This window comes from Myodes glareolus, chromosome 6, assembly GCF_982192425.1.
Source record: "Myodes glareolus chromosome 6, mMyoGla1.1, whole genome shotgun sequence".
Classification (NCBI taxonomy): domain Eukaryota; kingdom Metazoa; phylum Chordata; class Mammalia; order Rodentia; family Cricetidae; genus Myodes; species Myodes glareolus.
This window is the reverse complement of record NC_142031.1, coordinates 108,737,397-108,752,055: the sequence shown is the minus strand read 5'-3', so window position 1 is coordinate 108,752,055 and position 14,659 is coordinate 108,737,397. Positions and strand designations below refer to the sequence as shown.

The 14,659-nt window shown below is 50.9% G+C and overlaps 1 protein-coding gene across 1 annotated transcript; it reads left to right on the top strand.

The window, feature by feature from the left end:
* Positions 1 to 1,226: 1,226 nt before the first annotated feature.
* Positions 1,227 to 5,671, top strand: Evx1 (even-skipped homeobox 1). Its single transcript, XM_048440143.3, has 3 exons — positions 1,227 to 1,653; positions 3,147 to 3,403; positions 3,925 to 5,671. Exons 1-3 carry the CDS (start codon positions 1,227 to 1,229, stop codon positions 4,462 to 4,464), a joined length of 1,224 nt encoding a protein of 407 aa, XP_048296100.1. The 3' UTR covers positions 4,465 to 5,671.
* Positions 5,672 to 14,659: the final 8,988 nt, after the last annotated feature.

The window sequence follows — 14,659 nt, the reverse complement described above, 5'->3', positions numbered from 1 at the left end:
TTCCTGGTTGTCAGCACCTCTTCCTTTAGAACAAAGCCATTTGTGGCAGAATTCGTTGTCTCTGAACAAATATTTAAAACACACGGTAGAAAAAGAAAAACCATTTAGACCCTTTCCCCACCCGACATACCTGAAATAGCCTGGACACTGGAGGAACCAAAAGATGTTTTCTTCTGTGAATGGCCAACCCCAAATCAAGGCAGGCCATCTAACTAGGGAGAGAAAATTAACAACAAAAACAACGAATCATCGAACACTTCGAATTTAAACCAGATTGTCTGGGTGGGGGGAGATTTTCTTCTTCTTAAATCCTGGAATACCGAGTCAGCATCCAGGACCAGTTTTCAAAGAGGGGAAAGAAGATTATCTCTTGGTTCTTGGGGAAGAAAAATAAACTTTAGTTCTCAGAAAAGAAACAGGTGGGGTTGGGGAGACGAGGGAGGAAAGTACCGCAAACTCTCCAGACAACTGGAGGGGGGTTACGTTTTTCAGTAGCTTGTAAAAAATTTTCAAGCCGGCGTGAAGGACAGGCGATTGCATTAACACTCAGAGAACCCGGGTTTGTAAGCAGCGTCTAAAAAGCAGCCACGAATGTTTCCATTAGTATTAGATCGAAACACCAAGTTAAGAAAATAGAAGTCAAAACAACAATAAAATTTCAAAAGCCTTCTCAATTACCGAGTCCCGCTGCCCCTGTGGAACTCGCTGCGCGCCTTAAGCGCTCCCTTTTCTGTCTGCGGAATTCCATTTGCATCCTCTCTGCCTGGGTGTCTCCCTTTCTCAGTGTGTGTGTCTCTCTGTTTTCACACTCTCCTCCCCATTCGAGCGAGGCCCACACCTGGCGCATCACTGCCGAGCCATTAGCTGCGGGTCTCCTTTCATCTTCGCTGTGGCAGACGTTTCTATTTATCCACTTGCGTTCGCCGAGTGGCGTCACCAGCGGTACTGTAATGACGATTGCAGCAGGAGGATGACAGCTTAGAAAGAAGAGGGCAATGGGGCTTCCTCCCAGAGGCGGTGCGGCACAGAGGAGCGCTCGCATCACAAGGTGACCCTAGCTCCCCACTGCCATCTCAGCGGTCGCCGTAGACAAGGCGCTGGGGCTACTTGGCGCCCGCCTAGTCTCCTGGCCTCCTTAGCTCCTTTTCTCAGCCAAGATCCTAGGGAGCCTGGGGTTAGGAGCTTACTTGGGGGCCTTCCCCCTCCCCTCTCCGGAGAGCCCGGGGATGGAGAGCCGAAAGGACATGGTTATGTTTCTGGATGGGGGTCAGCTTGGCACTCTGGTTGGTAAAAGGGTCTCTAATTTGTCCGAAGCCGTGAGCAGCCCACTGCCTGAACCGCCAGAGAAGATGGTGCCCCACGGTTGCCTGAGCCCGCGAGCCGGTCCTCCGTCTGCCCGGGAGCGTGGCGGGGGAGGCCCGGAGGAGGAACCGGTAGATGGACTAGCAGGCAGTGCTGCAGGGCTGGGCGCCGAGCCACGGTCTGCCGGAGCCGCCGTGCTTGGCCCGGGACCCCCAGTCTCCTCCGCGGACAGCCTTTCTGGCCAAGGGCAACCCAGTAGCTCAGACACCGAATCGGATTTCTATGAAGAAATCGAGGTGAGCTGCACCCCGGACTGCGCCACCGGGAACGCCGAGTACCAGCACAGCAAAGGTAGCCACCTTGCCCCTCCGCTCCCCGGTCCACGCACTGCGCCCACACTTTACTTCATCTCAGGGCAGGTGGAAGATACCCCTTTCCCTTGGGGCAGGATGGCTGGGGTGGGGTCGGGGGGAGGGACACCTGAACAACTCTTATGCTTTCTGCACCTTGGTGTGTGTGGGGTCTCTTGTGTTATCGTATTGGCTGGACTCAGAGTGTCAGCTCTCAGGAATATTAGGGTGGTTGACACAAGTCTTGGGCTTGAGGGATCCAAAATGCACCCCAATCTCCCCCAGCCCAGCTTTTGTGGGAATGATTTTTGCTGAGCTGGGAAGACACCTTGCATCGGGCAAGGCAAGATCAAACGCTAGTCTGGGCAGTTTGTGACTGGAGGGGTGGAAGGCGCATGGAGGCGCGGAAGCCAAGAGTATATAAAGGACCGTAAAATCGTGGCGGACTCTGGTCTCCAGAGTGTTGCAGCCCTCCGACCAGTTTGCACGTCGGTCAGAGGTCCAAATTACCTTGTCACTTCCCGGGCTGGCGGCGCCAGGTCGGAAATGGTCCCAATGGTCTAATTGCCTTTGGTCTCCGGTTGCATTTGAAAAGGCGGGGATTGGGCCCTCCCCTCCCCCTTTCCTTCAGTCTCACTTCTCCACCCAGAGGAAAAGCAGCTGCAGGGGGCTAGAGCCCCACCCTTCTCTGGGGTGGGTCTAAGGGGTTGATACTTTAACTACAGAAACCTTCTCACCAGGGGCTAATGGGAGTGGGGGTGGATAGCTCAGAAGGGAGCCTCTCTCTACACCAAAAATATCTACTCCTAGGAATGAAACGCTGGGAACAGGAGCCCATCAGCAGACACACCTCCACAAAGCCATGGGAATGGGTGGGAAAGGCTTGCACCTACTTCTAGGCCAAGGCAGCCAACACTGCCTTGTTGACTACCCACCTCCTTCCCCGACCATCACGTCACCGGCCTAACCTAGATTCTCTACTGTACCCTGTCCTCACAACCTATGCTCAAATCTACCCTTCCTGCAATGTATGCAACCCAACACATTCTCACACCTGTACAGGAATTCTGGCACACACCCAAGAGCAAGAGCGTTCACTGCATGCCCAACAATCTACAATATACTAACCAACCTCAAGAGTTCATAGTGTTCCAGCACCATCCTTGGCCATCTCTGCCAACCGGAGCAGAGAGCTCAGGGATTCTGCCTTCTGCTGTACCCAGGGGCAAGAGGAAGGGAAAGCAGATTGGAAGCGGTTAGTTAGACCCAGCATGCCTCAGGTCCAGGTCTTCCGAACAGCCACTTTAAAGTTGCCCCAAACCCTCTATTCCAATCATTTAAGGCCTTCTGCTGATGCTTCCAGAGCACCCCTCCCCACACACAACCAGTGACTTGAGGTGGTTGAAGGGTTCTCCTAATGTCTCTCCTTCCGCCTGAAGTCAGCACTGTTTGTGTCTCTGTGTATGCACCTGTGTGCTCTGGGCTCCTGTGCAGGGTCGGGCTCTGATGCGCTGGGCGGCAGTCCCAACAGTGGCAGCGAGGTGCCCAAAAGCAGCGGTGGCAGCGGCAGTAGCGGCTCACAAGGCACCCTGGCCTGCAGCGCCAGTGACCAGATGCGCCGATACCGCACTGCCTTCACCCGGGAGCAGATTGCGCGGCTGGAGAAAGAGTTCTACAGAGAGAACTACGTATCAAGGCCGAGAAGATGCGAGTTGGCAGCAGCCCTAAACCTTCCTGAAACTACCATCAAGGTATGCTGATCTAGGACGCTCGAGGCGGGTATAAAACAGGGTTAGTAGGAAGGAAATGCCAGTCACTTATCTTCTGAACTGCAGTTGGGGAGTCTAGACCTGGATTTTCCAATCCGGGACGTGCAGAATTGCCCTTCGACAGTCCCTAGGCAGCCTCTGCTGCCACGAGGTGACTCTGTCCTTTTCCTAGGCAAATAGACTCCCGAGGCAGGTGACTTAGAGGAAGTGTCTCAAAGGACAGGGAGGAAATGGGACATAAATCTGGGGGAAATGCCTTTTACCTCCTTAGACCAATCGAGGCAGGTCCAGCTATTTGCACCTTCACTCGCAGTGGGCAAGGCGAGCGGGTCCCTAATTCTTCCGATGGTGTCAATCTGGGATGGTTGTGGGTCGCCTGCTCTTGTTCAGGTGGAGTTGGCTTTGGCTCTTCCCCGCCCTCTGGGTATTGCTTCCCCACGCTCATCCCGAGTTGGGTCTGGGCCTCTTGCAGTCATCCAACCGCCCCCCTCCTGTCTCCCCAGGTGTGGTTTCAGAACCGACGCATGAAGGACAAGCGTCAGCGGCTGGCCATGACGTGGCCGCACCCGGCCGACCCCGCCTTCTACACGTACATGATGAGCCACGCGGCGGCCGCGGGCGGCCTGCCCTATCCCTTCCCGTCGCACCTGCCCCTGCCCTACTACTCGCCCGTGGGTCTGGGTGCAGCGTCCGCGGCCTCGGCTGCCGCTTCGCCCTTCAGCGGCCCGCTGCGTCCGCTTGACACGTTCCGCGTGCTGTCGCAGCCCTACCCGCGACCCGAACTGCTGTGCGCCTTCCGCCACCCACCGCTCTACCCCGGCCCGGCGCACGGACTGGGCGCCTCGGCCGGCGGCCCCTGCTCCTGCCTTGCCTGCCACAGCAGCCCGGCCAATGGGCTGGCACCTCGGGCCGCTGCAGCCTCGGACTTCACTTGTGCCTCCACCTCCCGCTCGGACTCCTTCCTCACGTTCGCCCCCTCCGTGCTCAGCAAGGCCTCCTCCGTGTCATTGGACCAGAGAGAGGAGGTGCCCCTCACCAGATAAGGGGTCGCCCTCGGGCTGCTGGCTGCAGGACGCCATGGGGGTGGGGTGGGGGCCCTTCGGGACTCCTCCAGCGTCCCACCTGCCAACCCTCTTCCCGACTGCAGAGGGGGAAAGGAGAGGGCACCACAAAGAACTCGGCCTAGAGGATCCAGGAGCCCCGGAAGTGGCATTGGCCATCTGCTTCGGAGCAGGAATGGGGTGGGAAAGCAGAGGTTGTGGGAGCTTCCTCTGGGGAGGCCGGTCTTTGCCATTCTCCACCAAAACCACAGCGCTGTCAGAGGTGGAGGCCTTGGTTCAACAGCTAAACAAAACTCAGCAGCAACAACCCACCCCCACGCCCCTCATACCCTGTACCTGGGCCCCCACTCTCCTGTCAAGGGCAAGCTTTGAAAAGGGAAATCGCTGTCTCTTGGAACAAAATGCTGTGTATGCAGAGCAGGTAGAGATTAATCTTCAGGAGCTTTTCCAAAGCGTGGCAGGGAGCTTGTTGATGGCAACACACCAGCCATTTAGGGGAGAGATGATTTACTGCTAGGGAGAATTGTGCCCCTTGGCAAGGAACCTGGGGCTGATTCACCTTCCTGGAGCCTCAATTGCCCAGCATCTTTCTGTTCTAGCCTCTGCCAGCCCCTGACCACTTTCCGCATTCCTGCCTTTGTGACATCTCTCTACTTGCCACTCCAGCCTTCTCCCTTTCTGTTTCAGGTTGCAGGAAAGCTGCAGGGGCTCCAAGGTCCCTCGGAGACAAACCTCTTCTCTCTTAACCCAGCACACACCCTGATGAGCAAGTGATGTGCGAGGAGGGTTTTTGAATGTTGAATGTATGTACAATAATGATCGGCACTCTGCTGGGCAACCAAACCCAGAGCTGAGCTGTTCTAACAAGGCACCCTGGGAAGATCTTAGGGAACGGAGACTTTTATATCCTCTCATTGTCTCCCCACATTGCGACAGGGCCTTGGCTTTCAGCTGCCCGTAGAAACCTCCAGCACTTCTGGAGGACCCTGTCTCCACCCTTCACTGGGGTTTATTTGGGAGCCACCCACGGACTCCTGTACTCATCCTTTTAGCCAGCATTTGAGGAAAAGGACAACTTTAATCACCCAGTGCAAGCTTCACCCCACTGGGAGGGAGTGGTTCTTCCTGTAGGGCATGAATTTGGTTTGGTCTGGGGTTTTCCTTTGCAGCCCAAAGAATTTGCTGTTATGATTTGTTAACCATATTGCAATAAAAGCTGAACACGATTCTTACTTTAGCATTTAAACATTTTTTTTGGCATCAGGGAGCACATTTACTATTTTTGAATTTCCAATTCAAAATGGACATGGATAGGAGAAGAATGAAAAAGATGGGCTCACAAATGGGGTCTCCTAAGTCCCTGGTGGACATTGGCAGGCTCCAAACAGACATTGCTGAAGATGGAGGGTTGTCTTCCAGCTGCCTTGGGTGTATGTTTGGTTAGTTCTGGGACTATCTGAGACTTGCAATAGATAAATGGTACCTCCCCTAAAGTGTTGAGTCTGCCTAGGGCTCACCCCTCTAATGCATGGATCCTTCAATTGCTCCAATAGGGGAGCCCACGTTTGCCATCTTGAGATCTTTCAGCCCAACCCCAGATGTGATAAGTGGGCACTGGCACATGCCAAACTACTTCAGAGAGCAATGTTTGCTGGTGCAGGCAAGCGTTCCTCCATAGGAGGAAGTCACTACATGAGGGTTGGAATTAGTCTTGGTGCCATCCATCCACATGCTAGAAATCCTACCTGAAGGATGGAATTCTGGAACTTCAGGGTAAGATTCAGGAGGGTCAGGTAGTGCTTAAAAGTAATCCCACACACCCACTCATTCTAGAATCCCTGCTCAAGAGCCTTCAGTCAAGGCTAAGAAACTAGATTGCACAGCAGCGAGGGCTCTGCTGGTGTCTCGGCTGGGCAGGTGGGGGCACCGCGAATGCCCTCTGCCCTCTTGTATGTGGTGGCCCCTATATGGAGCCTTCCACCCAACAACTGTACCCCACCCCCAGGCCCTCAAAGTTCCTTCCAAAGCCAGAGGCTCCCCAGTGCCAAATCCCAGCAAATTTTGCAGTTGCTCGGCATTGGGCAGAGATTGCTTGCGACAGGTAAATGGGCTGCGGGTTGCCTTAATGCCAGGCGTATTTTCAGTTAATAGGGAGGGAAAATGAGGTGTCTGCAGCGATATTGGAAAGTACAAGATCGATGATCCGGCCTCGTGTCCAATCAGCAGCCTTTAATTGACTGTATTTTCTGGGTAATTGAGCCTCTCTTCCTCCAAATTGAAGTGGAAGATATAACAATACATCTTGCCAGGAGGAATTACTCATTACTTCATAATGAAATTTCCCTTTTGCCAGGGTTTGCGGTTTGACGGTAGGCACCACTTCTCACTCTATGGCCCCCCACTCCCCAAAGAGCTTAGCCGCCTGCACCAGGCCATGCCATCTGGCTTGACATGCCCCACTTCGTTTGGGAGAATGGAGTTGACTATGAAGACACTGTCCATCTCTGGCTTCAGTTTCTCTCTGCATAAGGGGCAGGACAGACCAGGCAAGGAGCCTAACGTGAAGTTCTGAGTATCTTGTCTTAGCTGAACCCTAGTATGGTTCCATTTTGCCTGAGTTGCCTGAGGCTCTGAGTTGTGTGCATCAAACAGGGGCTAGGGTGCACCTGTGAGCTTCAGGTTCTGGATTGTTCCCCACCCCACCCCCACCCCACCCTCACCCGCATCCCAGCTCCACCCACAACCCACCTCCACCCACCTCCAGGCTTTGGAACTCTGAGTCCAAGATCATTCTCAATAAAGTTTAACATTTCACTTCCAACTCATTTTCCCCCTGCAGCTTCTGAGTCCTGGCAGGACCTGCAGATCTGAAAACAAGGTCCAATGCTCAGCTTGGGTTTGCCTAGACCCGCAAGACTAACTACCACCCTGCAACCCAAGTGTACGCAAGCCCCGGGCCCGTCGCTGGCTTGTTAGTGTGTGATTGATTGCCTTATTAAAGCGTGTTCTTGTAAGTGTGACCAAACTGATTGCATTGCATATGTTTGGGATAATGCTCATTTTAAACAACAGGATAAAGCGGATGAGCTCGGCAGAGCCTCGAAGACGAAATGATTCCGGCCAGCAGTTCCCTAACTCTGGCATTAAATTACTCAGTTACATAGCGAATCACTTAGCTTTCCCATTGTTACCACTATTTTTTGGTGATGGGGGGTGTGTGTGCAGGGGCTTTACAGTGTGATCACGTGGTCTGTCCTACTGATGGCTTTTCTAGTCACCATAACAGATCCACCTTCCTAGACTCCAGACCTGTAAGGAATCACATGGAGCCCTGCACACTCCAGGCAGCAAGAAAAAGAGGTTTATCATGCACTCTGTCACCCAAAGGATGCAGCCTTGAGTGGAAGCCTTGGGACCCCACAGTATGCCTCCTCCATCCTAAATGCTTTTATGGAAGTTTAAAAGACCCCTTTGTCCTCCAGGCTTCTCCTGCTCGGTTGCTTCTATTATTCTCCAAACGAGGAAACACCCGCTGCCATATGTCCTCCCGAGAGCACGGGTGTCACAGTGGACAGTTGTGGAAGATGTCCAGACGGATGGCGTGCTCCACGTGGGACGAGCTTCCTGGACTAAGCATCTTCCTCCTGCACAGTGAGGGACGGAAAAGAAAAAGAGTGTAGCAAGGTGTGTGTGTGTGTGTGTGTGTGTGTGTGTCTGTCTGTCTGTCTGTCTGTCTGTCTGTCTATCTGTCTGACTGTCTGTCTGTGTCTTAATCAGCTCCACTCTCAGCTATTAGTTGCAGCAGCATTTTCTTTCTGTGTGCCCAGCTCCCAACAAAGAAATCCTCAGCTTGTCTCCACTCATGCCAGAGGACTTGCACTAGAGCCAAACTGCTTCAAGATTGAACTTCTTAAGGAACACCTTCGGGGCTATGCTGAGATTCTGATTTGTTCAAGATGATGACGGTCATCAGGACAAGTCAGAAACAACGCCACTCTTCAGGGTGTCATTTGTAAGTGCAGTTGCACAGGTTCATTTGCAGTCCCCAGCTAAAGCCAGTCTGCAGGAGAGAATAGATGCATCGGCAGATTTCTTCCCTCGCTCCCCTCCTCCCAGGCTCTGCAGGGACAGGAGCATCCGAGTGCAATAGAGAGAACACCGAGGCCAAACTCACTCTTTACTCAATGTATGGGACCCTGGCAATGTTGACCCGAGGGGGGAAAAACAAAAACAAAACACAACCCCAAACCCTAACTATAAAACCCGTCATGTTATCTACAAAACAAACAGAAACACAAAGTCGTTTCCAAAATTGCTTTCTCAGCACAGAAGTATGTGATATTCCGAGTAGGAGGGAGAAAGATTGCCACTTAAAAATAACATGAAAGCATTAAGTAATTATTTAAAACAAGGCTGTTTAGAAAAATATTTGTATTTATTGCAGCTGCTCAATTGGCCTCGTTAAAGTCGGCAAGCATTTAAATTGTGTTACAATCTCATTTAAATCCTGCTCCGTTCCAGCAGGCTGAAGAGCTTGAATAGACCAATCACTTCATAATGATGATGAATGAGAAATTAATTCAGATACAAGCAAGACAATTTAGGCCTTCATCTGTTTAAATAGCCTTCCAATATTATTCGCGATCGCGGGTCACAGATTGAATCAATTGTCCAATCTTGTGAAAGTCATATCCTTACATCTTCATCGAGATTATTTATAGCGCAGTGAGGGCTGCTGAAAGGTATACGCCGTTAACAGGGACAATTACTTAAAGGGAAACGTTTATAAAATGGAAAACAAATGCCAGGGTTGGTAACAAATGGAATCAAACGCAGCCATTCCAATCTGGCAGCTGGAGAGAAGGGAGCGGCCACAGCCGCTCAGTAAGAGAGGCAGATTCTGACCTCTCCCGGGCCCAGGTGAGGCCGAGAATTGAGGGCGCGTGCGCTGTAGCTGCGCAATCGCCTCAGTCTGGCCCTTGCTAGCTTTGGGCTCTTGCGTTAGTGCGGAAGGCAGTTTGGTAGTTTTCCGGAACCCGCATCTTGAGGAACAGTCCCCCGCAGGGGACCCAGTTTGTGTTTATGTCTCAGTTCCCCTGATGCCGACTCCAGCCTTCCTCCGGTCACTTCTACCAGGTGGTCTTGGTGGTGGAGAAGCAGAAGGCGCCCTGTGCACAGAGTGGAGATTGCTGGTAGTTTTTGATCTCTGCAGGCTCAATCGCCTCTTAATTTAGCATCCTTCTAAACTGAAGGGCTCTTGGTTCCGTGGGCCCCTCGATTTGCTCCCTTCTTCCCACCCGAGAGCAACGCCTAGGTCTCCCCCCTCTGAAGTGTCTCATCCTGATTGTAAATCTTCAAATAATCTCTTCCCACGAGGCCAGGCTCATATCGTCTTCCTTCTTTGTCAGGAGGTCCTCTACCAGGACACATGGAGTCAGGGTGATTGTTACGACTTTGAGGGGACAGGTGCCTTCCCAGAACGTCTATCCCGCCCCCATTACCCCGTGCTGCTTGTTTAGAAAAGACCCGCACGGCATGAGGCCGGCAGAGAGCTGGGTTTCTCTAGGTTGGGTACTAGCACGTGGAGGTTCTAAACACGAGTCTCATCTCAGCCAGCTAAAAGAGCCTGTCCCGGGGAGAAAGAGAGAGAGACTTCTAGGCGGCGCTCTTAGGGGGAAGTTATTGGGGTGGCCTCAGAACAGGAGCAGGGAAGATTGGTCCATTCTGTTCGCAGAGCTTGGAGGATAAGAGAGAGCAAGTGGATCCTGAGAACACAGGAGGAATCCGTGCTGCCTTCCAGCCCTGGCCTCGGGATGGTTTATTTTCTTATTTTTCATTTTCTTCTTCTTCTGTATTTCTCTATTTGAAACAAAAGCCCAACTAACGGGTTACTGGTGCTCCGGAGGACCTACTCCTGGGAGCGACTTTGATGTATTGCTGTCCAATTAGTGCCTTTAATTGGTGTCCTCGGGGACGGGCAGGCCGAGAGCTGGGATGCAGCCTCCTCTCGACTTTCCTGCACACTGAAAAGGTAAAATTTATAACGCGTTGTGGGAACCCCTTGGGAGGGCAACGAGCAAGGGAGGTAGTGAAGAGATAGTGGCAACTCTGTCTTGCTGAGGATGCATCCTCCAACCTCGCAGGGTACGTGGGGAAGGGTCCAGAACACAAGTGTTCTGCTCAGTTTTCTGTGCAGGAGCGTTAGAGCGGCTAAGTCGCTGAGGATTATGAATTTCCTTGCAGAAAAGCCAAGGGAGTTTGCATTGTCTGTAGATACCCAACCCCGTGAGGTCTCCCATCTCGTTAATAATGGCTGTTTGTTAACAAGGATGCGGAGGTTAAATAATCCGGGTGGAAGATTAAACACGCCTCATCAAGGCGCTGGGAGCTGAGCCTCGGAGCAGAGACCTGCAACACAGCCAGCTAGCCTGCTGCAGCCTGGAGGCTGGTGGGAATAAAGAGCTGCCCTAAGGCGGAGGAAAAGGGAAGTTCTGGGGCTCTTGGAAAGCCCAACCCCTAGACCTGCTAAGTTGAGAATCCAAATCAGGCTGTTCCAGTAGCTGGTGTTTGTCAAATTTGTGGAGGAATCTGCTTGGGGATCAGAAAGCAGCTCCTGGTTCTGAATTCAAGGCTCTCAGGTTCCAATTCCTCCACTAGGAAGTAAGGGGGTGTTTGTATATCACATGACTAGCATTCATGGGACACAGGAAATGTGGCTCCCGGCTGGGTACTTGCCCCTTAAGAGCTGTTTGAGGAGCATCTCAGTATTCTCCCCAGTCCGTTTGTCCCTTTGTATGAAATGGACAGGGGATGCTTCGTGCTGATGATCTTTCCTTCTTGCTCCATTTCCCCAGGAGAATTAGAAAGTGGAGCTCCCTTTCCTCTGCCCTGTCTCTACTTAACCTTGGAGAGTTCAGTCAAGGAGGATTTCATTTAGCAAATATTTTGGGCCTACTCTGTGCTCGTCATGGTGGGATGCGGTATGCTTTTAAACTGGAGAGCCGACTAACAATTCCTGTTTTCCCCACTATTCCCAAACATGTGTCATAAAGGAAGACAGGGAAAGAAATTTTGAAGGTGAGAATAGAATGGGCACGTATTTGCGTGACAGAGAAGCTGCTGAGTGAGGTGGAACTGATTAAAAAAAAGATGTAAAGGACTCAGGAGACTGCGGGCATGTCGCTGAGGACAGACAGTGCACACTGGTTCCTTGAGTGGGTGTGGGGGAGTTACAGAAGAGGGGGGAGGCCTCTCTGGAGTCCAGGGGATCAAGGGCTCGGGATTTGCTAAGAAAGGATATGTGCATTGGATGTTGCCGATTTTCTATTTAAATGTTGTTTCAGCAGTTGGAATTATACTCGCTACCTGATTTCAAGAGAAATCACTTTTCATTTTTTTCGCCAAGCAGAGAACTCAGGTGCTAGGCTGGTACTCCAAGTTTTCCCCTCAAAGAAGATGAGTTAGCATCCCATTGAGATTTCCTCCAGACAGCAGTAAGGATGGTTTCCGAGTCTGTCTACCTTTGGTTGGAAAGGCCAGAGGTGATGGTGCTGGGCAATGAAACAGACACAGTGGGGGCTGAGTCTCTGCTGGTAGCATCCTCTGTGCTGTGCTTGTCCGGAATCATTTCCCTGACTCTCAACTTTGCTGAGTTGAGCACTGTTTTCCTGCTCACCCTGAGACACAGGGAGCTTGGAGCAGGCTCATTCCTGGCCTGAGTTACACAGCCCATGGATCAGTCTGACACCAGAACTTGTGCTTACAATCAAGGCACTAAAGCTAGCTTCCTGATGGAGCAGGGTGACTGGGGGTAGATGAGGAGTATGTTTCTCCTAGAGTTGCTAATATCAAATATCAGTTCTAGATAAAGGCAGCCGGTGTGGGGGAATGGGATGGGCTAACACTCATGTGTCTATTTTAACAAAAAATATTTGTGCCTGCTGCTAGGGATTCAACCCATGACCTCATACATACTAGGTGAGCAGAATGCTCTAGATGTCATTATTACTACTATTATTATTATTGTTGTTGTTGTTGTTATTGACTTTTTGAGACAGGTTCTCACTATATAGCTCAGGCTGGCTCGGAATTCAATGTATAGACCAGGTTGGCTTCAAACTCAAGGCGATCTGCCTGCTTCTGCCTCCGAAGTGCTGGCATTAAAGGTGTGCACCATCACACCTGGCAGATGTCTGTTTCCAAACAGCGTAACTCTTTCTTCAGTCAGTGCTTTTTAGAGGATATTCTGCAAGCAATGTGACCCAATATATGAGTTCAACGAACATCTTTAGTATCTTTTGTATGGGTGATACCAGATTAAAGTTTGCACAATGTTTTCATTTCACACTTGGTGTTGAGATGCCTTTGTTGGGGGCTCCTCACTTATTAATTTGCACTGTGCTCAAAAATAACTCATTAGTGGTGGCAGCTGTGGTGAAGAGGCTCCTATGGGGGGACACACGGTAGCTTTGGCAGGGAGCCTGCCAGAAGAGAACTCGGGAGATACCTCAACTCGTGTGCTGTTTGATTCGTAGCCTCCATTTCTTTAGTATCAGAAACTTTATGTTTTACAAAATACAAGTGTATTGACACCTATTGTCCAAAGCATAAATACTTTGAGTCACATAAAAAGACATTCTGGCCAGGTGGTGGTGACACACATCTTTAATCCCAACACTCGGGAGGCAGAGGCAGGCAGATCTCTGTGAGTTCAAGGCCAGCCTGGTCTACAGAGTAAGTTCCCAGGACAGTCAGGGCTACACAGAGGAAACTTCGTGTCAAACAAACAAACAAACACAAAACCAAACTAAAAAGCACGACAAGAGTCATATTTTGACAGTGGTGGCGCACACCTTAAATCCCAGTAGAGGTAGGTGGATCTCTGTGAGTTCAAGGCCAGTCTGGTCTACCAGAGCTTGTTCCAGGACACCTAAGGCTGTTATACAGAGAAACCCTGTCTAGAAAACAAAAACAAACAAACAAAACAAAACAATCATATTCTGAAGTCAGGATCCCCTGGGCTTAAATCTTCACCTCTGATCTTTACAAGTTGTGTAACCCTGAAAGTTGCTAAACCCTGAGCTTCAGTTTCCCCATCTGCTCAACAGAGATGAGAAAAATAGGCCTGTGTTTATTATTTAGAACTTAGCCATCTACATGAAGAGCCATATCTTCGTTTCTGTGAGCCAGGCATCTTGACGCTTGTCTCTGGCAAAGGTTAGTTTCCTGGAGTTGAGGTCTACCAAGGGTCAAGGAGGGAGGATTAGATTCCGGGGTCACTCCCAGGGTTGCTGACAGCAATTAGCCCCCACTGAGGGCTGCTTGGTGAAGGGCTCAGTTCCTCGTTGGCTGTTGGTCAGAACCTTTTCACAGCCTTTTGCCGTGTAAACCTACACATAGAGTCACTCACAGTAGGACAGTTGTCTTCTTTCAGAGTGAGTGTGCAAAGGCTGGGATGCAAAGACAAACAGAAACCATTGCCTTTCTGTTAAGTAACTGTGGAGGCGACATGCCATCACTTGTGATATATATATATCACAGTCATCAGAAGTAGCCACTAGGTCCAACCCAAGTTCAAGGGGCAAGTGCACAGGCACAGGGCATCAAATGCAGGAGGCAGGAGTCTTTGCGTGCTATTCTAGAGGCTGGTCTTACAGGGCTGCTGCATTACGTGGCTCTATGTTTATGGAGAGTTGGAATGGCCGTTTAATTGCCATTGTCATCTCCCACTGATTTAATGGAATAGCCAGCTCTTCATGAAGAGTCTCCTGCCCCAATGACAGGCTCAATGCATCCTGTTTTTGAAAAAGGGTCTTTCACTGGCCTGCAGCTTGCCAATCAGGGTAGGCAGGTTGGTCAGTGACCCTTCGGGATAGGCTCAATTCTGTCTCCCCTGTGAGTTCTAGGGCTAAGGCCTAGGTCCGAAACACTTTATCAAACTGGGTTTCCTCCAAAGTCATCGTCTTTATTATTGTTATGTGTATGGTGTGTCTGTGTGTGCAGGTAGAGGTGTACCATGCACGTGGTAGGTGGAGATCATGGGAAGGTTTTTCAGGAGCTGATTATTTCTATTCTGGTTTCTGGGGATCAAATTTTGGAGTGAGGTTTATATAACAAGAGATTTTTATCTTTCCAGCCCTGTTTCTTTTCTTTTTCTTTTTCTTTTTCTCTTTTTCTC